Source organism: Populus trichocarpa, chromosome 1 (assembly GCF_000002775.5).
Source record: "Populus trichocarpa isolate Nisqually-1 chromosome 1, P.trichocarpa_v4.1, whole genome shotgun sequence".
Lineage (NCBI taxonomy): Eukaryota > Viridiplantae > Streptophyta > Magnoliopsida > Malpighiales > Salicaceae > Populus > Populus trichocarpa.
This window is the reverse complement of record NC_037285.2, coordinates 3,255,525-3,278,888: the sequence shown is the minus strand read 5'-3', so window position 1 is coordinate 3,278,888 and position 23,364 is coordinate 3,255,525. Positions and strand designations below refer to the sequence as shown.

Here is a 23,364-nt window from a genome sequence, read left to right as displayed (position 1 = left end):
CATTTCCACAGCCAATAGGCGCCTGACAGCTGGACCATGGGAGGGGGAATTTTGTTTCAGCGCATCATTTTGTTACAATCGCAAAATGTTTCCTGAAATCGTGATTTTGGGTGATTTTATTTGATTTTAGCATTTCACCTGATTTCAACCTAATTTTATCTATTTTTAATCTTTTTTAAGTAATTCAATATGTAAAATATGTTTTAACTCATAAAATTATATAATTTAATTTTACGAGTCAAAACATGATTTTAACAACCTTGGCTCTAACAACAAATTTATACTTGTGGGACTTATTATTAATTGTGGCACAGCCACAGGTTTACAAGAAGCAGTTATGAGCTGCTTCTTGTGCTGGGAAAACTCATGAACTGCTCCACTGTTCATGGGTTTTCTTCCATGAACAGTGTGTTCCGGCCGGACCGGTCCGGTTCAAAGTTAAAAACGCATTGAACCGGATCCGATCTAACAAAATAAATAAATATTTTTTATTTTTAATTGTGTTTTATTCGAAAAACTAGTATTAAACATTATTCAATGACACTACATAAATTAGACGGAGATCGCTTGATGACGTAGCATTTGAAGAATTTGATCGCAATCTCAATTTTATTCCTGATTATATTTTACCTATGTTGTTGCGCTCTTAAAAAATTTAATGGAACAATAAAAAATATTTTATATAAAGTATTATTTATTTCATGATATAATAGTAATAGTTAAATCTACAATATTTAAATTAAAAACCATCAATATTAATATATATTTTTTAAAATTATTTTATAACTTCAATTTCAAAAGCATTCTTAACCAAACACATTAAACTACTTTTTGTTCAACCTCAATTTCAACCACAGTTTTAACCAAACATATATTTTTCCAAACCAATCTTTAAAGTACTTTTTATAAAATAACTTTTTCAAACCACAACCACAACAGCTACCGCAATACCAAACACATTCGAACGTCTTCCAAACTCGGTAGCACAGGTTTTAATAGTTCAAACTTCGGATTATTGTTTCGTGCTGCATTGAAAGTTGTATTCATTTCTCGGACAATATATTTTTTTTAAATATTGTTACATTGAATTGAATAATATTTGTTTTTTAAATATTTAGATATTCATATATTAGATTAATTCAAATTAACTTGTAAAGTTTGTGATTTGAATTACAAGATCATTATAATACTATAGAAATAAAGTTAAAATAAATTATGAAGATTAATTCATAATCAATCAAAAGTTAAAAAAAATAAAATTGAAAAAAAATTATAAAAAGGATAAAAAAATTACCTGAGTCAACCCGGTTTGACCTACCAAACCTGTGATCTGATTCATGAGACCGTGATAACCCTATAGAAATAAAATCAAGATAAATTATGAAGGTCAATTCCTAATCAATCCAATATTGAAAAATAAAACTGCAAACAAAATTATAAAAAGGAAAAAAAATTACTTTAGTCAACTTTGGTTGACCTACCAAACTTGCAATTCAGGTCATGAGACCGTATTAACCCTACAAAAAAATCAAAATAAATTATGAAGGTCAATTCCTAATTAAATCAATATTAAAAAATAAAATTATAAAAAGAATAAAAAAAAACTATTCAATTAAAAAAGGATAAAAAAATAAACCAGGTCAACCTGTCAAACATATGACCTACGTCATGGGATCAAGATTATAACTCCATAAAAAACAAATAAAAAAATTACAAAGCCTGATAAAAAAAATTATTCAATTAGAAAAGGGAATAAAAAAATTAACAAAGTCAACTTCCTGAACTTGGAATAGGGTCATGAGATCGGTATAATGAAAAAATTATGAAGCTCAATTTTTAATTAACTCAATGTTAAATGATAAAATAAAAAAAATAAATTAGAAAAAGAAACAAGAAAAAATACATGAGTCAACTTGAATTAACATGTTAAACTTGTGACCTGAGCCATGAAATCATGATAAATTTATATAAAACAAATAAAAATATATTATGAAGCCTCACTTCTAATAAATTTAATATTAAAGGTTAAAATAAAAAAAATCATGAGAACTATATATCATTCAATAACAAAAAGCTGAATTCTAAAAAATTAATAACTAACTAATGAACTGAATTAAATGGAAACATTTTTAGAGAATTTTAAGTCATCTTTGAAGTGGAGTTGACCCATGGAATTGCCATTAGTCATAACAAAAGCCCACACTTCAGTTGAGCTGTGTCGTTGGCAAATCAAGTTGTGGAATGTATATTGGGCCTCAAAGTCCACAAAAGATAAGGCCCATATTATTCTCTTCAATAATGTGTGCCCATAGAGAGAGCAGCACTACATATGATCTCCTTCGGCCCTCCTCCAGAGACCATTCTATACTGATCTCAGCCTCTTTAATGGTATCGTCAATCTTCTGCACTACAAGCTTCGTTGCATTTATGCGTTTCTGCAATGCTGCTAGATCCATGAGTGTCTCCTCCAGCTCATTGGTAGCTGCTTTTATGACTGTTACGCCATTTGCGATCTTACAGATTTCAGTATAGAATGCACGTGGGCAAACTCTTCGACTTCAGAAATCTTGGCTAACGATTGGCTTTAGCCATGATACCTGAAGTCTTGCAGCTTCTAAACTTTTCACCTCATTTTGGATGATTCTGATATCAGAAATAGTGAGAGGGAAGTCGGCGCTTAGTAGTCAGCGAACAACATCACAGACAATTTCCAGCAAAGGAGCCAGAGAGTTCACTGATTGCCCCTGTTTAGATCACAAACAGTCAAAACAAAAATGTGGTGCAGTCTGAACAATCAAAATCAACAGACATGCACGAATATCTATTAACATACCAGGTCAACATGAATATATCCTTAGCAGCATGATCAACCTTGAATACCTTGCATCATCCATCCAGATTCATGAGTCTGTGAGGGTGTCTAATGCAGCCCGCCATGTTTCTCACAGACTTGAATCTAACTGACTTGTCACATCATTTAAGAATTAAATTTAATCCATGTATCTACATCTTTAACAAACCCTTTTTTCCACAATAAAACACTGCTCTTCGCCATTCCACACAAGTAACATCAGCATTGTTTTCTATCATGTGAGTATTTCTTGTACTTCGTTAGCATTCAATGATTTTCATTAATGGAGTCAGTTTTCGATCAGAAACTCTTAGAAATCCAAAAATATTCCTGTTTCGAAAGAAACTAGTGATAGTATTGCACTCGATCATTTCATAAATCAGATTCCCTCTTTTCAAAGAGAAGCTTCTGTTTTTTTTCTTCTGAAAATCCTTGTCATTTATCCATCAATATTCTTTTATAATAAATCATAAAATAAATTATAAAGAAAATATTTACTTATGACTAAAAACAATACATTTCGCTTAATTTTTTTTTTTTACCAACACTGAAATGCAAATAGATATTTTTTTACCGTAATTGAAATAAATAAAAAAACCAACTTATTTTTTAACAATTAATGTACCAAAATTTTAATGGTGAGGGTAAATGACAATCTTTTACTATTTAAGTTCATTTATTTTTATTTTTATTTTCTATTTTTATTCTTTTGTTCTTCTATTTATTTTTTCAAGTAATTTTTTTTCATGTTTGAAATTTTAAAAATATGTTTTTGATTTAATAAAATTTAAAAATTGATGTAAAAAAATCTGAAAAAAATTCATTTAATGCATTTTAAAGTAAACAATACTTTTAGAGTATGTTTGATATTGTGATAGTGGTTGTTTGTCAAAGTATGTTTTGCTTTGAAATATATTGAAATAATTTTTTATTTATTTTTAATATAAAACGATCTAAAAATACTTAAAAAAACCTGAAGCAAGAAAAAATGAAAGAAATTAAATTTTTTAAAAAATATATTTTGAAATGTGAAAAATAAAAAATCAATAAAAAAACATACATGATGCTGTGTTCATGTGGTGAAGTAAAGAAATCAAACTTTTTTTTTTTTTTTTTTTTTTTTTGATAATCATCGAGAGAAGAAATCTACCTTGTTGATTTGCCGATTTACCAAACATATTGGCAGTCACCAACAGGTCAATTTAATTAGTGATAAAGTGAAGTTGGTAGAAACAGGCCCATGCATAAAAAATGATTGAACCCTACAAGATTATGTATGTTAAATCACAAATGTATCCAAAAATAAGTCATGTATTTATTTGCCCAGTCTATAAATAAGTGCACTTGGTTCTTCGAAAGAAGTTGTGCAAGAGTGGATGCGAGAAAGAAATTCTATATCTCAAGCTAATGGTTTATTCAACATAGTTGTTTGGTCCACAAAATGTTCGGTCATCACATAACAATGGCAAGACAGAAGCAAATTATGGATTAGAAAAGGAAATAGATTATAACCAAATACAGGAAGAGAGAGAGAGAGGGGGGATTACTGGGCTGGGCTAAAATGGATCCAACCTGGCCCACCCAATAACCTCTCTGTATTTTTTTGTGCTTAGACTGGACCCGGTCCAACCATATGAGTTGGGCTGAAACAAGTGCAACACGGGTTGGGTAGGCTGATGGCCCAACAATCTTCCTTTTTTTTTACATGTTGGGCTAGGTTGGAATGGGTCTAGCCCAACTTACATGGTCACTAGCTCAGCCCAATGACCATGTTAATTATGTGTAGAATTTGAATAAATATTTACGTTTTGCATTGCAGATTATAGGGAAAATGAGGGAAGGAAGATTAAGAAGCTCACATGATACGGTTGTTATCATCGGTCTAGTGTGAGGATAGAAGTGCTAGCGGCTCACAGTGGTGCTGAGGGGTTATAAAAGTGTTGGGCCACCGATTATCATGGTGTGTGTGAGATGGTGGTGGCTGAAGAAGCAGCGGAGAAAGAGAAAAGAGGCGGCAATGGCATAAACAAACCAGAATCTGCATTCTATCTCTAGTCTTGGGTACAAAGGGGTATAATTATGCTTCAAATTTGTCCAAAATTTCAACCTGATTTTTTTATATGTACCTGGGATCTTCTTCGGCGAACTTTTGTCACATCGTCAGTCCTCTTGTTATTATTATTTTTTTTAAGAGAAAAGAGGGTAAATTTTGGGAAATAACCCAAAAATGGGTTATGACACTAGTCTTGATGTTGTCCTTTGTCTTCCCATTCACGTCCATAGCCATGTTGAAAATATTCTTAAACACGTTCTTTTCTATGTGCATAACATCAAGGTTATGGTAAAGGAGATTGATCTTCCAATAAGGAAGCTCCTAGAAAATATTTTGTTTAACTCAATTGTGGGTCAAACCAAATCCATGAAATTTTTGCTTACTGGATTGAAAATCAAACACAATATCACTGTACTTTGACACCATATCATACAATTCCTCACCCAAAAGAAGTAGTGGAGCAACATCTTTTTCAGTCTATTCCCTTCATGTAAAATGCTTCTCGCTCATTCAACAATTCTATCATAACCGGCCTCACTCAACCCATAATCTTACTTGATAGTGAATACTGGTGCAACAACCAATAATTTACTGTGATTTGAGTAACCATCCCATAATGATTCATTAGAATCTTTCAAAAAATCAAAAAACCTGGTTGCGTTTGAATTAAATTCTTCATCTACGACTAGATATTGACTAGCATGATCCTAATTCATTCTCATCGCGTCCATAACTATATTCATATAAGGATTCCTATTGTTATGTACAACTCCATGCACGTTGCTAGCACTAAAAGTTGATCAAATCATCCTCTCTACCATGGTATCGTGAGGAACATATGGTTCTTCGTGTGCATACCAACACATGTATTTCTTCATGAACTTTTTTTGTAGAAGATGTATCGTTACAACATTTGAATCGATAATTTTTTTTTTCTTACACCTCTTGTATGGACATCTAATATTGCCTCCACTAACATTTCTCAGATTAGATAGTATGTAATTAATAAAATCTTAAACCTCATTATAATAATTCATCCACCACAACTCCTAGGATGAATCTCGATACATTCATAAACGATCATCTATTATTTATATCAAACTTATTTAAATAATGATGATTACAAGTATTACTTAACTTTGTTAACTAAATAAATTTGCAAAAATATTGGTTTAGCTTAATCTTATTCAATCTATTTTAATAGTTCACTTAATTCATAATCAATTGTATATCTTATATAAATTCAAATTTCTACACATTTACCAAAAATTACAACTCAACAATAAATTTGACAAAATATAAAACGAACATGTTAAATAAGCTATTATTTATTTCATCACACAACACCAAAGTAAAAAATTTGACATAAGTTTCATCAATTTACAAACAAATACAATTTTACAAAATCTAAAATAAACCATAACATGAACAAATCATAAATTCATACAACAAAATTATCTGAAAAAAAACTATAAAACAAGTAAACACCCAAACAAAATACATATACTACAAAAATATGCAAAAAAAATTAACATTTAAAAATTGTGTTTAAATAAAAATGGGTAGATTTGCTTACTTAAGATAAAGAATCCTCAATAAAATTTGAATTAGAACACGGATGCTGACAAATCAAGTATTGTTGTGACTAAATTTGTTGTGGGAGGTTGAATTGTATTGAAACTAAAAGGGGTGGGGAGGGTGGCTGTTTGCTGCATAAAAAAATACATAAAGAAGAAAAAGAAATGAGAGGAGGCGGGTGACTGTTTGCTGCATAAAAAAATACATAAAGAAGAAGAAGAAATGAGAGGAGGTGGAGAGAAGGGTTGACCACTAGGTCATAAATAAAATAGTACCAATGTATTTACCGACAAAATTATTTCGTCGGACATTTCATATGTTATTTTATCGGTAAAAAGTGTCACATCAAATACAATTTATCTTTTTAAAATTTATTGTAATATCATCTATAATTTTATTAATATATATCAAAAAATTATTTTTGTTAATATATTTGTAGAGAAATATCATCATCAGATTAATTCTATCAATAAAACCGTTGGTAAAATATCTTGCAGTCCTTTGATTAAAATGCTGGTCTAAATAAAAAACAAACGTTAAAAAAAAGAAGAAAAAGAAGATGAAGACAGGTCAATCAGTGGGAAAACAAGAGAACTAGACGTCAGAAATTGTCAAGGATATGAAAATATTTTTGAAGAAAAAGAAGGGAAGGAATCTCAGGATAACCATTAATTGATGTGATGGGTCTTTCTTTATACAAGCAAGAAACAAGAAACATGTGGTTATATATATATATATATATATAATTTCACACTTGCGAAACATAGTTTTACCTTGATTAGACCAAAAGGTAAACGTTGGTCGTCATGAGCATTCTCGAATAGGGAAATTAAAAAAAAAAAATGGATGGTGATTGTTTATTTCATCATGATTTACTTATTCCTGTGCATATATGATATATAGATTCAAACTATGCATTTACGTAATCAATTATTGTATTTTGTTCTGTAATTATCCAAGAAAAACTATGTTGATTGTAGATATGTTTGATGAACCATTTTTTTTTTATCAAATTCAAATAATAATAATAATAAGGGTAAGGTAAAAAAATATATAGTAATATCCTTGAAGATTTCATTATTTCGATACATTTTCATATATTAATAGAACAAAAATTGGTTGTTCGGAAATTACAAATATATGTTTTGAATAATACCATCTTCTTAAATAGTTAAGTTTCATGTAAATGCCAAAGAAAAACAAGAGGACAGGAGAGTGGTCAAAAACTACATGCACTTTTGGTACTAAAAATACATACATAAAACAATAAGGTTTCCATGTAAGATTTATTAGTAGCTTTATTTCATTTTTTTTTCCCACCAGATTCTTTGCTGGTTTACTTGTATTAATTAATCAGTGGACATTCATTTCACTATCTCGTTTAACATCAATAAAATTATCGATGAAATAATTTTTTTAGTAATTTATGGTCATAATGACCGATAAAATCTTTTCTAAATGTAATTCAATCGGTATATATCAATGAAATATTTTAATCGGTATATATCGATAGAATTACAGATAAAATATTTAAAACAATTTTTTTAAAAAATCAGTTTACTAACATACAAGTTTTTGCGGGGAATAATTTTTTCGATAATTTACTGTCATAATTACCGATTCAATTGATATATACCAACAAAATACTTCAATCGATATATACTGATAGAATTACAGATAAAATACTCAAAACAATTTTTTTAAAAAATCAGTTCACTAACATACAAGTTTTTGCGGGGAATATATATTCAGATTCATGAGTCTGTGAGTGTGTTTAATGCAGCCCGCCATGTTTTCTCACAGACTCGAATCTAACAGACTTGTCACATCATTTAAGAATTAAATTTAATCCATGTATCTACATCTTTAACAAACCCTTTTTTCCACAATAAAACAGCTCTTCGCCATTCAAAACAAGTAACTTCAATAGTGTTTTCTATCTTGTGAGTATTTCTTGTACTTCGTTAACATTCAATGATTTTCATTAATGGAGTCAGTTTTCGATCAGAAACTCTTAAAAATCCAAAAATATTCCTGTTTCAAAAGAAACTAGTGATAGTATTGCACTCTCATTTCATAAATCAGACCCCCTCTTTTCAAAGAGAAGCTTCTGTTTTTTTTCTTCTGAAAATCCTGGTCATTTATCCATTAATATATATTCTTTTATAATAAATCATAAAATAAATTATAAAGAACATATTTACTTATGACTAAAAGCAATACATTTCGCTTAATTTGTTTTTACCAACACTGAAATCAAATAGATATTTTTTTTTACCGTAACTGAAATAAATAAAAAAACCAACTTATTTTTTAACAATTAATGTACCAAAATTTTAATGGTGAGGGTAAACGACAATTTTTACATTTCAAGTTCATTTATTTATTTTTATTTCTATTTTCTATTTTTATTCTTTTGTTCTTCTATTTATTTTTTCGAGAAATTTTTTTGTTGACAGATATGTATCGCATACTAGATTTGTATTTTACAGTAAAAATTTACATATCAAATATACAATGAAATCATCGAAAATAAGATGCAAAGGACCATAAATAATCAAATAAGATGTCTGTTTGACTAGATATCAAAATAAAATGGAGTAGAATAAAAGAGGTAAGGTATAAGAGTGTGTTTTGCCAAACACTCCCTCGGTCGAAAACAAATTGGGCCGGCTGGGCCTGCCCAAGCCCAGCCCAGTCTCAGTTATTTTGTTATTTTTATTTTTTGGGGTCGGGTCCAGCTCAGCCTGTACAGGCTGGGCCGCCGGTCACTGGCCCAAGAGTGACCCGTCTGCAGAAGGGAGCATGTGTGAAACACTTCACGCATGCTCTGCACAGTAAAAGTGTAATTAAAATTGTGAGCATGAGAAGAAAGGCTCACCTGGTGTAGAAGACTGGAGACGAAGACGATGGTGACAATCTGGCCAGACGATGTCCTATCCCGTTTTCCGTTTGTCTCCTGCCTTTTTTTGTGTTCTCTGGGTCCTCTCATTCTCTCTCCATTCTTGTTCTATTTCTTTTTCTTGTTCCCTCTCTCTCTGTTTTTTTCTTTTTTTTCCCTTTGTTTTCTGTTATGTTCTTTTTTTCTTCCTGTGTTTGCTCGTTCTCCCTGCGTTTTTCTCCTGTATTTTGTCCCTGTTCTTGCGTCTGTGTATTAGTTTTGTGCCTTGTCCTCTGTTGTCTTCCCCCTTGGTTTCCTTCTGTTTTGGTCCTCTATGTTCGTTCGTCCCTCTGCTCGTTCTCTCCTTTCCTAGTTCATGGCCTTTCTCTAGCTTTTATAAAGCCAGAGAATGCCATGCGATCGCCTCCAAGTAATGAGGTGACCCACCGTTGTTAGTGCAGGAGTAATGCATCGTGGGGTAGCTGGCAGGCGTGGTTCATGAATGAAGAAGGTGATGAACAGTTTCTTTGAAACTGAGCTAGTTTCACCTGAAATGGATATTTCCAATTTGCCCTCTCAACTTCTGACATTTAGCAATTGGGTCCTTATGGAAATATTTTTTTTTAATTTTACCCCTAGATCAATTGCAATTGAACCCCTGGATTTCAACGCCAGTTACAAAACAGTTCTTGGTTCCCAATTTCATCAATTCAGTCCTTAATTGGCTTTTCAACTTAAAATTATTCCAAAATTACCCCTAGAAAAAATCAATTAACCCACCTATAGTATCACAACATATTCATTTTGGTCGTTGGATTTTTAATTTCTTGCAATTTGGACCCGAATTAGCTCCAAACTTTGGTATTTCTTCAATTAAGCCCCTGATTTCATTAATTAAACTAATTTCAAGTTCAATTAAGTCCCCAAATTTATCAATTCTTTTTATTTCTACCAAAATTGACTTCTAAATATTTAATTCCATCCCTATTCCAATTTATATTGTCTTGACCCAAATTTCAATTTATTCTTCATTTATTTCATTTTTTTCCATCATTTTTTTATTATTTTTATATAAATATAAAATAAATAAAGTAAAATAAAATAAAGTAAAAGAATAAAAAATTGGGTTATTAAAACCTTAAATCCACATTTTATCTGTAGTCTTGGGTATAACGAGGTATAATTATACTCCAAATTTATCCAAAATTTCAACCCGTTTTTTTATATGTATCTGGGATCTTCTTCGGCCAACTTTTGTCACATCGTGAGTCCTCTTACTATTATTATTTTATTTTAAAAGGGAAAAGGGTAAATTTTGAGGAATAATCCAAAAATGGGTTATGCCACTAGTTTTATTGTTGTCATTTGTCTTCCCCTTCATGTCCATAACCATGTTGAAAATATTCTCAAATACGTTCTTTTCTATGTGCATAACAGCAAGGTTATAGTAGAGAATATTGGTCTTTCAATAAGAAAATTCTCACAAAATACTTCGTTGGATATTGACCGGCATGACCCTGATTCATTATCATCGCATCCATAATCATATTCCTATAAGGATTACTATTGTTATTCATAACTTCATGCACGTTGCTAGCACTAGAAGTTGACTCAATCATCCTCTCTACCATGATATTGTGAGGAACATATGGTTCTTCGTGTGCATACCAATACATGTATTTTTTCATGAATTTTTTTTTTGTAGAAGATGCATCGTTACAACATTTAAATTGATAAAATGTTTTTCTAACACCTCTTGTATAGACATCTAATACTGTCTCCGCTAATATTTCTCATATTAGATAGTGTGTAATTAATAAAACATTGAATCTCTTTATAATAATTCATCATTCACAACCCCTGAATTGAATCTCAATACATTCATTACTTATATCAAAGCTGTTTAAATAATGATTTTAACAGGTATTACTTAACTACGTTAACTAAATAAATTTGCAAAAATATTGGTTTAACCCAATTTTATTTAATCTATTTTAATAGTTCTCTTAATTCATTATCAATTGTATATCTACATAAATTTAAATTTCTACACATTTACTGAAAAATACAACTCGACAATAAAATTAACAAAATATAAAACAAACTTGTTAAATAACCTATTATTTATTTCATCACAAAACACCTAAGTCAACTATTTGTCATAAGTTTTATCAATTTACAAACAAATATAATTTTTTAAAATCTAAAAAAAACCATAACATATACAAATCATAAATCCATACAACAAAATTATCTGAGAATAAAACAAGTAAACACCCCAGCAAAATATATATACTACAAAAATATGCAAAAAATATTAACATGAAAAAAAATTGTGTTGAAATAAAAATAGGTAATTTGTTTACTTAAGGTAGAGAATCCTCAATAAAATTTGAATTAGAACATGGATGCTGATAAACCGAGTATTATGGTGGTCGAATCTATTGTGAGAGGTTGAATTGTGTTGAAATTAAGAGAGAGAGGAAAGGGTGATTGTTTGTTGCATAAAAAAAATCAATAAAAAAGGAGAAATTAAGGAGGGGAGGAGGAGAGAAGGATCGATTGGTAGGTCATCAATAAAATAGTACCAATGAATTTATCAACAAAATTATTTTGTAGAGCATTATCATTTTGTCGGAAAATTAAAAAAAAAAAGTAGATGATTTATTATAATAAGGGTAAGGTAAAAAAATATATTGTAATATCCTTGGAGATTTCATTATTTCGATACGTTCATATATTAATAGAACAAAAATTGGTTGTTCGGAAATTACAAATATATGTTTTGAATAATACCATCTTCTTAAATAGTTAAGTTTCATGTAAAAGCCAAAGAAAAACAAGAGGACAGGAGAGTGGTAAACAACAGCATGCACTTTTGGTCCAAAAAATACCATGTAAGATTTATTCGTAGCTTTATTAATTTTTTTCCCACCAGATTCTTTGCTGGTTTACTTGTATTAATTAATCAGTGGACATTCATTTATTCGTCATTTTTTCTAGATTAAATCCAATTCACACTGGGTTGTACAAAAGTAGGCTTATATAAATATTATAATCAATATATTATTCTAATAATTGATTTTTAAAGTGTTTTTTATTAAAAAATATATTAAAATAAAATTTTTATATTATTATTATTGAAAATTTATTTTTAATATCAACAAATCAAAATAATAAAAAACACACAAAAAAATTATAATTTAAAATAAATTTTTTTTTAAAAAATATAGTATCAATCACCGGAAAAACAAATATCATTTATATCTTATATACAACAAAAAAAAAATTTCATTTCATCTTTTGTATTTATATTTGTATGGTTATCAAACACAATTTTATTTCCTTCTTTGTTCAATGGTCCCATCTTCTTTATTTAAATTAATTTTATATTTTCTATTCTAAAATAATATCTAGATTTTCAACATCAACACTTGCCACCCATCCTAGCATTAATGCCCTTATCTTTCTACTTCCAAAAGAAAGTACTGCTCTCTGCCCTTATCTAGATTTATGATCTGCATGCGTATTTTTTTCCACTGAATTCTTTGCTGGTTTTCCAAAAGAACACTTGTCATCCATGAGATGCTTTCCCTCTCCCCTTCCAAAACAAAAGTACTGCTTGTGATCTACAACCAATAGGTCTTTGTGTATAATATATTTTAATTTCTTAATTTATCAGTAGCTTATAATTATATTTTGGTCAAATACAAGAGTCAAAAACTAGAGTACAAAACAATTTTAATTAATCAATGGACATTAATTTATTCATAAATTCTTTTAAAAGAGTGGATTAAAACAAATATAAATTCAGGACATGGTGTTGACGATTCAGATTACAAAAACTCAGTCACGTACCTATAAATACACCTGCTCCACCACTTCTTTCCTTGTAGTATCCACCTCCTAAATCAAGAGAAAAGGAAAACCCCTCCCTCTCTCTGTCTCTCTTCCTTCGTTCTACCACCAAACACGCACACATAATACACATATCAAAAAAACATGCCTGTCGATACTTCATCACTTCCATGCCAAGGCCAAACTGTCTGTGTCACCGGGGCTGGTGGCTTCATTGCTTCATGGATTGTTAACCTTCTTCTAGAGAAAGGTTACTCTGTTAAAGGAACTGTGAGGAACCCAGGTTAGTTTATAATAATTAAGCACTTGGTTTCTTTCCCTTTCCCTTTTCTGTTATTAAGATTGTGTTAATTTAATGCTTTGTCTTTGTGTTGTTATACACAGCTGATCCCAAGAATTCCCATTTGAGGGAGCTTGAAGGAGCTCAAGAAAGATTAACTTTATGCAAGGCTGATATTCTTGATTATGAGTCTCTTAAAGAGGCTATTCGAGGGTGTGATGGAGTTTTCCATACTGCTTGTCCTGTCACGGACGATCCAGTATGTTTCCTTTTTTTTTCTTTTCTTTTCTTTTCGGTACATTGGTAGTAAAAAATTTGTTTGGATGCTGAGAATTTTAACAAAAGAATATAAAAACAACACTTGGACTTCCAAGGACAAATTTTAGGTTGCCGGTAAATTTAAGTACGGATGTCACCGACAAATGTTAGTAAAAGATTTTTCCGTAATTCATGATGCGAAGTATGTTTTCTTCAAATTTGGTTTTGATGATTTTGTGTTACAATACTTGAAGGACAAGGTGATGGAGCCAGCAGTGAATGGAACCAAGAATGTGATCATGGCAGCAGCTGAGGCCAAAGTCCGACGAGTGGTTTTCACGTCCTCAATTGGTACTGTGTACATGGACCCCAATAGGAGCCCTGATGTTGTCGTTGATGAATCTTGCTGGAGTGATCTTGAGTATTGCAAGAACACCAAGGTATTTAATTAATAACATGCATGTGATGATTAACATAATTAAATAGCTCCTAATTAATTAGAGCACTCAAAGCATACAGAGTAGGTGTAAATAAGAATATCTCTAAGATATCGATATCGTGATGTAAGTTCATTATTCCTTGCGTCATAGGGCTTACTGCATCTTGAAATCCTAATTGCCTATCCTTCACATCTTGATGTAAGTTCATCTCTTGGAATTTCAGAATTGGTATTGCTATGGAAAGACTGTGGCAGAACAGGTTGCATGGGATGTGGCTAAGAAGAAAGGAGTTGACCTAGTGGTGGTGAACCCAGTGGTGGTGCTTGGACCATTGTTGCAACCCACTGTCAATGCTAGCATCCTTCACATCCTCAAGTACCTAACCGGCTCAGCCAAGACATATGCTAACGCTGTTCAAGCATATGTGCATGTTAGGGATGTGGCCGTAGCCCACATTTTAGTCTTCGAGACACCTTCTGCCTCCGGCCGTTACATTTGCTTTGAGAAAATGCTTCACCGTGGAGAGGTGGTGGAAATCCTTGCAAAGTTCTTCCCGGAGTATCCCATCCCCACCAAGTAAGTTCTTATGATTTTGAACAACTTTATAATAATCACGAGCTTAACACCTCTAAAAAACTACTTCAATGGAAAAGTTAGAATAAATTGGCTTTTTCTAACGTAATGAAACTTGTATTATTTTTCTAATTAACGTATTTTTCTTTCATGGTCCTTTCCCGATTTTTCTTCAAATCTTCATTAGCAAAATTATATACATTATGATTTTAAGAAACAAAATATTTGCACAAGAAAGTCAATTTATTTAAGGCTTGTATATTTTTTACTTTCTCGTTGACATTTGACATATATATATAAAGCAACTTAGTGCAATGAATGTTGGAAGATTTTGTACAATAATTAAATTAAAGAATAAAATCCTGTTGCATGACAGTTTTCTGATACTTCATCCTTATTCATGCCCAAAATAAGAAAGTCCTTATTATAAATATACTAAAAAAAACATGAGCTAGTGAATATTAATATTCACTACTAATAATCCAATGGATAAGGTTGTGATCTCCTCATTTTGGTTTCTTAATGGTATCGTGGGGCAATTGTTGTCCCAGTTTTGACTCGTATGATAATCTTAACCAAAAATCATGAAAAATCGAATCCCCCGTGGCATAATTTTTTTTAATCATCAACAAAGAAAACTAAATGCTTGAGTGGACTTGTTTGTCTAATTGTAGTGCTTAAGATCAGACAAGTTGATTGAATGTTCCTAGTTGGGTTGCTAAGGTTATACGAAACTGTTTTTTCTGCTGGCTTCAAATAGACCTACCAAGTTTGTAGAAAGAATTATTAATAATGTTGTGATTTTTATTCATATTGAATATTAATATTTTGTATTGCAATGCATTTGCAGGTGTTCTGATGAGAAGAACCCAAGAAAACAAAACTACAAGCTCACAAACCAGAAGATCAAGGATCTGGGCATCGAATTCGTCCCAGTAAAACAGTGCTTGTATGAAACTGTTAAGAGCTTGCAGGAAAAGGGTATCCTTCCAATCCTAAAACATGCTGAAGACTCTGTGAAAATTCAATAAGGGCTCATTGATTAGCAGGGTATAGGTCCACACCTCAAGTGTGGTTGAAGTTGTTTGTAAAATACGTACTAAAAAAAAGAATATACTAAAGAAGAATGTCAATGTCAGAGTGTAAGTGTTACTGTCTTCTATATGTAAAGACTTCTAATTGTCTTCGTGCTTAGATTAATCCTTTTATAATGAATGTTTTAATCCCTAAATTAATCAATTATTGGATGTAACTTTTGAGTGTTTCGCTTGTATTTTTTCTTTTTGTTTTTGGTTGTTGTTGTTTAAGTTTAATTCAATTTCAATATGGAATCAATACCATATCTGTGGCTTCCCTTGGATTGAGAATTGATTATCTATCTTTCAAAATAAGGTCTAAAAATCGAATAAAGCTTATATAATGATAGTTGCATGTACATCTCGTAGCACCCTCCTAATATAATTAATTAAGGATGTCAATTTCTCTTACTCTTATTCCCTCCCAAAATCGCCAGGATGCCATCTCTGTATAGATCAGTACATACCCTTTCTTGTGGAAGACGAATCTAAAGTCTAAACCAAGGCACTTAGTAGTCAGGGAACAACATCGCAGGCAATTTCCAGTAAAGCTCAGACAAAGGTGGTGGTACCATATTATGCATACATACAGATTAGAATTAAAAAAAAACATTTTGGATAATTCTGATATTAGAAATAGTGAGAGGGAAGTCGGCGCTTAGTAGTCAGCGAACAACATCACAGGCAATTTCCAGCAAGGAGCCAGAGAGTCCACTGATTGCCCCTGTGTAGATCACGAACAGTCAAAACAAAAATGTGGTGCAGTGTGAACTATCAAAATCAACAGACATGCACGAATGTCTATTAACATACCAGGTCAACATGAAAGTATCCTTAGCATCCACTGTATAGCCAAAACATCTAGAAACATAACCATCAACACAAGTAACAACAGCAGTGTGTTCAATGCAGCCCGCCATGTTTCTCACAGGCTTGAATCTAACTGACTTGTCACAATATCTTTATCAAATCCTTCTTTTCCCAATAGAACAGCTCTTCGCCATTCAACGCAAGTAACAACAGCAGTGTGTTCTATCCTGCAAGTATTTCTTGTACTTCGTTAACATTCAATAGTTTTCATTAATGGAGCTAGTTTTCCATCAGAAACTCTTAGAAATCTAAAAACATTCCTGTTTCAAAAGAAACTAGACAGTATTGCACTATCATTTCATATATAAATCAGACTCCCTCTTTTGAAAGAAAAGCTTCTGTTCTGAAAATCCTTGTCATTTATCCATCAATATTCGTTTATAATAAATCATAAAATAAATTATAAAGAACATATTTACTTATGACTAAAAGCAATACATTTCGCTTAATTATTTTTTTACCGACACTGAAATCAAATAGATATTTTTTACCGACACTGAAAAAATTCAACTTATTTTTTAATAGTTAATGTACCAAAATTTTAATGGTGAGGGTTAATGACAGTCTTTTACATTTTAAGTTCATTTATTTTTTTTTCTATTTTTATTCTTTTATTCTTCTATTTATTTTTTCGAGTAATTTGTTTTTGAGTTTGAAATTTTAAAAATATATTTTTGATTTAAAAAATTGATATAAAAAATCTGAAAAAAATAATTTAATGGATTTTCAAGTAAAAATTACTTTTAGAGCCTATTTAAATATTGTGGTAGTGGTTGTTTTTCAAAATGTTTTTCGCTTGGAAATGTATTGAAATAATATTTTTTATTCATGTTTTAATATCAAAACAATCTGAAAACACCCACAAAATCTAAAGCAATGAAAAGATTAAAAAAATTTAAATTTTATTAAACTCGTAAAAAAGCATGCATGATATTGTACGGATGTGGTGAAATCAAGAAATCTACCTTGTTGATTTGCCGATTTACCAAACATGTTGGCAGTCATCAACAGGTCAATTTAGTGATAAAGTAAAGTCGGTAGAAACATAACCCATGCATAAAAAATGATTGAACCCTACAAGATTATGTATGTTAAGTCATAAATGTATCAAAAAATGTCATGTATGATTAGCCCAGTCTATAAATAAGTTAATCTACAAAACAGATTATCCATAGCCACACTAAATTTTTTTTGCATTTCTCTTTGTTCTTCAAAAGAAGTTCTGCAAGAGTGGATGCGAGAAAAAAGAAATTCGTGGTGACATGCTATCTGAACATCTCAAGCTAATGGTTTATTCCGCATAGTTGTTTGGTCCACAAAGATGTTCGGTCATCGCATAACAATGGTAAGACAGAAGCAAATTATGGATTAGAAAAGGAAATAGATTATAACCAAATACGGGAAGAGAGAGAGAACGGTTTTGTTTAAGGAGTCGGCGTCTAGTATTATTGTTACCATGAACCCTAACTGGTAATAGAGATTTTATGATCCGAGATTGGTTACGCAAAAGCAAATATATTATCACCCGTTAAACGTCTTCCTAAGACAGGCTGTATTGCTAGTTTTACCTTAAATTTACTAAAAGTTTATTAGATTATGTTATGATGGTTTGCTTATTGTTGTTATTCATTTTTGGGTCTTTACACAAAAAAGGAGAAAATACAAAGAAAAAAAAAATATATTCGGAAGAAAACCAGAAAAATAATAACAGTAAGAAGAGGATACCAAAGCGCTCAGAAAATGATCAAAATTGGTTAAGGAGGTTAAAAATACAAAGATTGAAATTTGACAGTATTATTTTTGACTGATGAGAGCTCTGTTGACAAAGAAAATTCAATTTGAAGAAGAAAAGTTCAAAATCAGATATTTACATACTCAAATAAATTTTATTTAAGGTTTAATTGAATTTATGGAGGGTTTGATTGCAAGATTTAAGTCAATTTTGGCTTTAATTTGAAGAAATTAAATTTCAAGGGTCAAATTACAATTTTTAAGAGTTGATTTGGTCAAATCAGGGCCTTAATTGCATAAATATCAAAGTTTGATGAGCAATTAGGGACTTGATTGAAGAAATCCAAAACCAAGGACTGTCTTGTAAATGGCGCTAAAATCAAGGGATCTAATTACAATTTACCCAGAGGCTTGATTACAAAATTGCAAAACTCCAATAACCAAATTGAAACTATCCATTTGAATTGGAAATGGTGTCGTTTCAGAAAGACTATTCATTGCCTTCTTTTTCAAAAATCATTTCAACAGTAAAAGCAACGGAGCCGTTTCAGCAGTAAAAGGCATTAAAACTGTTTCAATCATGGCACACGTCTCGCGGCTAGTATCCCTCGCCCACATGATGTATGCCGTTACCAAGCCTGTCGTTACCCCCGCATGGAATTCTTTGGCCTTATAAAAGCCAGAGAAAGGCCACGAACTCGAGAGAGGGGGAAACAGGAGAAGAACTGAAAAAAAACCAGAGGGGGACGAACAAACAAAAATGAAAAGCAAAAGGCACGCCCTACCTAAGGTAAGCTGCATTGTTGTTTGATTGTTTTTTCTAAGTTGAATTTCTATTCGTTGGTCTTTTCTAAGGCTCAAGGCAGATCTCTCTTCATGGAAAGTCTCTACCTTATTGGGTTAAATTCTAGCCGTTCTAAAGTTTGAATATTAGCATCGCATTTATTTACATCTTGTATCTTTAATACTTGAGGGTGTACTTTATCATGTAATTTTACACACCATAAATATTAAAGTCTACATCAGGATCCTAAAAAAAGATTGGAAAATGATTTTTGACATGTCGGCCAAATCCTAATGAATAATCATAAACTGGTTACGATATCCATTTTTTGATTTTTTAAACATGAAAAAGATGCAATTTTTTTTTATGAAAAATATGCTTGGAAAAATTTTAGGATTTGGCCGTATGCAACAAAATATTTTTCTCTTTTCGAAAATGTTTTAAGTTTTTTTTTTGAAATATTTCGGAGAAAACCAGGTATTTTAATACCGGATTTGTATTTTATAGTGTAAATATACAACCCGATATTATGCAAAATTGGAAGAAAAATATTTGAGAAAATCACAATTTTTTTTCAAAGGATTTTTGAATTTTTTTTTAAAAAAGAAATATATAATATAATATAGTATATTAATTAAATATTATTAAAACAGGTGGGCCGGGCCAGCCCAGATAACTGGGTCAAGCATAAACCCAAAAAACAGTGGGCCGATATCTGCCCAACATACTTTCTTTCTCTACTTTTTGGGGGCTGGGCCGGACCCGGCCCAAACATTTGGTCTGGGCTAGAACTGGCTCGACCCAAGTGAAATGAATTATATGCAGAACGTGAACAGTAAGTTCACGTTCTGCATGCAACTTTGCAGTTGCAGCCGGCGGAGTTAAGTGGGAGGCAACCTTGCTGGGGGAGAAGCAGTTGTTGTCACCGGCCTGGAGTGAGGTTGGAGGTGGTCTGGGTAGTCGCCCTGAAGCTGGTGGCGGCATTTGTGGAGGAGTCGGTGCTACTGCTGCCGATACTGGAGAAGGAAGAAAACTAAAATGGTGGTGCTGATGGGCTGCTGCCGCTGTGGAGGAAAAAAGGAGGAGCTTTCGGTGGAGAGGGATAAATGTGAGAGAGAGAGAGACGTGTTGCAGAAAACAACTAAGGAGGAGGCTGGTTTTTTTTTTTTTTTGGACTCGATTTTCTCCTCTCTCAGGTCATCAACGGAGCATCTATTTATAGGCAGTGGAAGAGGGTAATCTCGTCTACACCGGGGTAAAATTTCAGCCCTTGATTTGGTTGGAAAGAATCCTAACCGCTGGTTCAAAGTAGCCTCCATGAGTTGTCAAATCTACAGGAAAAGGCTGCCTGAGTTGACCTCTTCACGCCGTCGCCTGTGTCGCGGTGCTGTCATTCATCCTGAAACGTTCACGTGGGATTTTAGAAGAACTACAGGGGATCCGTTTCGTGCAAGTTTTGTTCGATTTGATGGATAAATCAAGCATTAAATGAACCTGCAAAGTAGGAACCCAGGCAGTTTCTTTCGAGTAAAAGAAGAATACAATGAACAGTGACCAGACGACGCGTAAATATATCATAAATAAAATAGTACCAATGGATTTATTGACAGAATTATTTTGTCGAGTATTTTATTTGTCATTCTGTCGGTAAAAAATATCATATCATAATACGATTTGTCTTTATGAGATCGAACTTTGTTGTCCAATTAATTTCATCAGTAAAGGCATTGGTAAAAGATCATGCAGTTCTTTGATTAAAATGCTGGTCAAAATTAAACAAACGTTCAATGAAAAAAGAAGAAGAAGAAAAAGAAGAAGAAGAAGAAGACAGGTCAATCAGTGGGAAAAGAAGAGAATTTAAAAGTTTTTGAGATTTTTTTTTTAAAATGTTTTGATTTTTTTTTGAAATATTTCGGAGAAAACTAGGTATTTTAATACAGGATTTTTATTTTACAGTGTAAATATACAACCCGATATTATGCAAAATTGATAGAAAAATATTTGAGACAATAAAAAAAATTGAAATGATTTTTGAAAGTTTTTTAAAAAATAAATAATATTATAATATAATATATAATATTAAATATTAAATATGTGGGCTGGGCCGAGCCCAGCCGATTTGGGCCGAAATCAGCCCCACAAAACTAACTCTTTTAGGGGGTGGGCTGGGGTGGAACAAGTCCAGCCCACCCCAAAGTTAATTATTTGCAGAACGTGTTGTAGCCGAAATGGTTGCAGAAAATGGAGGTTGACAAAGGAGCGGCTCACTTGACAAAGAAATCTCCGTGATCAGGAGGTTGAGCTGATGGTTTGGGCGGCATTGCTGGGAGGAACGGTGGCCAGAGTCGAAGAAGATGAAGGAGAGGCAGTTGGCAGCTGACGAGGCAATGGTGAGAGAGAAAGAAGAGAGAGTCGCAGAAGGATGACGGGGAGAGAAGAAAAATGGAAACAGGGGGATGGCTGGTTTTTTTGTGCTTTTTGGACCCAAACTTCTCCCTCCTGTGGCCATGAAATGAACCCTTATTTATAGGATGTGGAAGAGAGACATTTTGTCTTTAATGGTGCCAAATCGTGGCCTTTGATTCGGCTGGGACGGATCTCATCTGTTGATTCAAAGTGTGCATCGTGAGTTGCCAAATTTGCAGGAAAAGGTTGTTTGTGTTGGCCGCTTTAGGCTGACGCCGAGGCCGGTTTCATGTTAATAGGCCTGAACGGATCATACTCGAGGATATAGGGATGTCAGGTGACCATTTTGGTGCATGTTTTTTTTTTGTCAATTTTCATGGACATATAAGGCATTAAATGCACCTTAAAAGTAGCTCTTTGAGCTGTCATTTTGGGTAAAATTGGGGAAGACAATGAACAGCGACCAGACAACGCGTCGTCTGGTCCTCTTCTTTTTAAAAAAAAATACAAAATGGCGTCGTTTTGGGTTAAATAAACGAGTTCTTTCCAACTTCAATTGAGTCCTTCCGCTTTCGCATTCGTTCAATTGCACCCCTAAGTAACCCTAAACCTTTGATTTAGTGCAATTTAGCCCCTGCCGAACTTCAATTTAAACCCTGGATTTCAGCGTCTTTTGCACTTTGATCCTTGGTCTTGGATTTATGTAATTTAACCCCTAATTGACCATTAAACTTCAAATTTCTTTAATTTTACCCCCGGTTTGTTTGTCAATTAAACCCCTATAGTCCGATGCCTTTTACAGATTGCTACTTGGTTGTGAATTTTATCAATTTAACCCCTAATTTACCCCAAAAATTCAATTTTCTTGCAATTTAGCCCCTGATTTCAATCAATTAACTTGGTAAAAATTAAATTTGGTCTCTTAAAATTCCAATCTTCTCAATTAAGCCCAAATTAGGCTCCCAGACTTAATTTTTCATCAATTAAGCCCCAAATAAAATTAATTTGACCCATTTAAAGTATAATTAAGTCATTGCACTTAATTAAATCCTTCAATTGGACCCAAATTAATTATTAAACATAATTAAAATTTAATTTGGCCCAAGATTAAATCAAATTGGCCTATTAAAAATTTAATGATGTCATTGGCCTTAATTTTTATGCAAATTCGTCCAATAATCATTTAATTTGACCTTGAATTTGCATTTTTTTTCTCCATTTTTGGGCATAATAGGGTACAAGTAGGCCTTGAATTTGCTTCAAAATTGCAACTTGGTTTTTATGTATTTTTTTGGAATCCTCCCCCTGTCTACTTTCTTCACGTCGCTAGCCTTTATTTTATTTATTTTATTTTTATTTTGAAAAAAATTGAATTTTGGGGAATAACCCAGAATTGGGTTATGACATCTACCATGGTATCGTGAGGAACATATGTTTCTTCGTGTGCATACCAACATATGTATTTTTTCATGAACCTTTTTTTTGTAGAAGATGCATCGTTACAACATTTAAATCGATAATTTTTTTTTCTTACACCTCTTGTATAGACATCTAATAGTGTCTCCACTAATATTTCTCAGATTAGATAATGTGTAATTAATAAAAGCCTGAAGTGAATCTTGATACATTCATGAATGATCATCCATTATTTATATCAAACCTATTTAAATTATTGTTATCCATTTTTGGGCCCCATGAAAAAAAACAAAAAATGATAGAAAAACT

At 32.0% G+C, this 23,364-nt stretch overlaps 1 protein-coding gene across 6 annotated transcripts in view; it reads left to right on the top strand.

The window, feature by feature from the left end:
- LOC112325957 (cinnamoyl-CoA reductase 1) overlaps positions 1 to 16,150 on the top strand; it is a 163,856-nt gene extending 147,706 nt beyond the window's left edge. For 3 of the 6 annotated variants that reach the window (XM_052455761.1, XM_052455759.1, XM_052455748.1), the window contains 4 exons: positions 13,606 to 13,760; positions 14,014 to 14,199; positions 14,423 to 14,775; positions 15,623 to 16,150. In XM_052455761.1, coding sequence (XP_052311721.1) covers positions 13,606 to 13,760; positions 14,014 to 14,199; positions 14,423 to 14,775; positions 15,623 to 15,803 — 875 coding nt within the window. In that variant the 3' untranslated portion in view covers positions 15,804 to 16,150. Of the gene's footprint in view, positions 1 to 13,471; positions 13,505 to 13,605; positions 13,761 to 14,013; positions 14,200 to 14,422; positions 14,776 to 15,622 lie in introns of all 6 variants that reach the window. The other 3 variants (XM_052455744.1, XM_052455763.1, XM_052455753.1) reach the window with 2 other exon arrangements.
- The last annotated feature ends 7,214 nt before the right edge of the window (positions 16,151 to 23,364 follow it).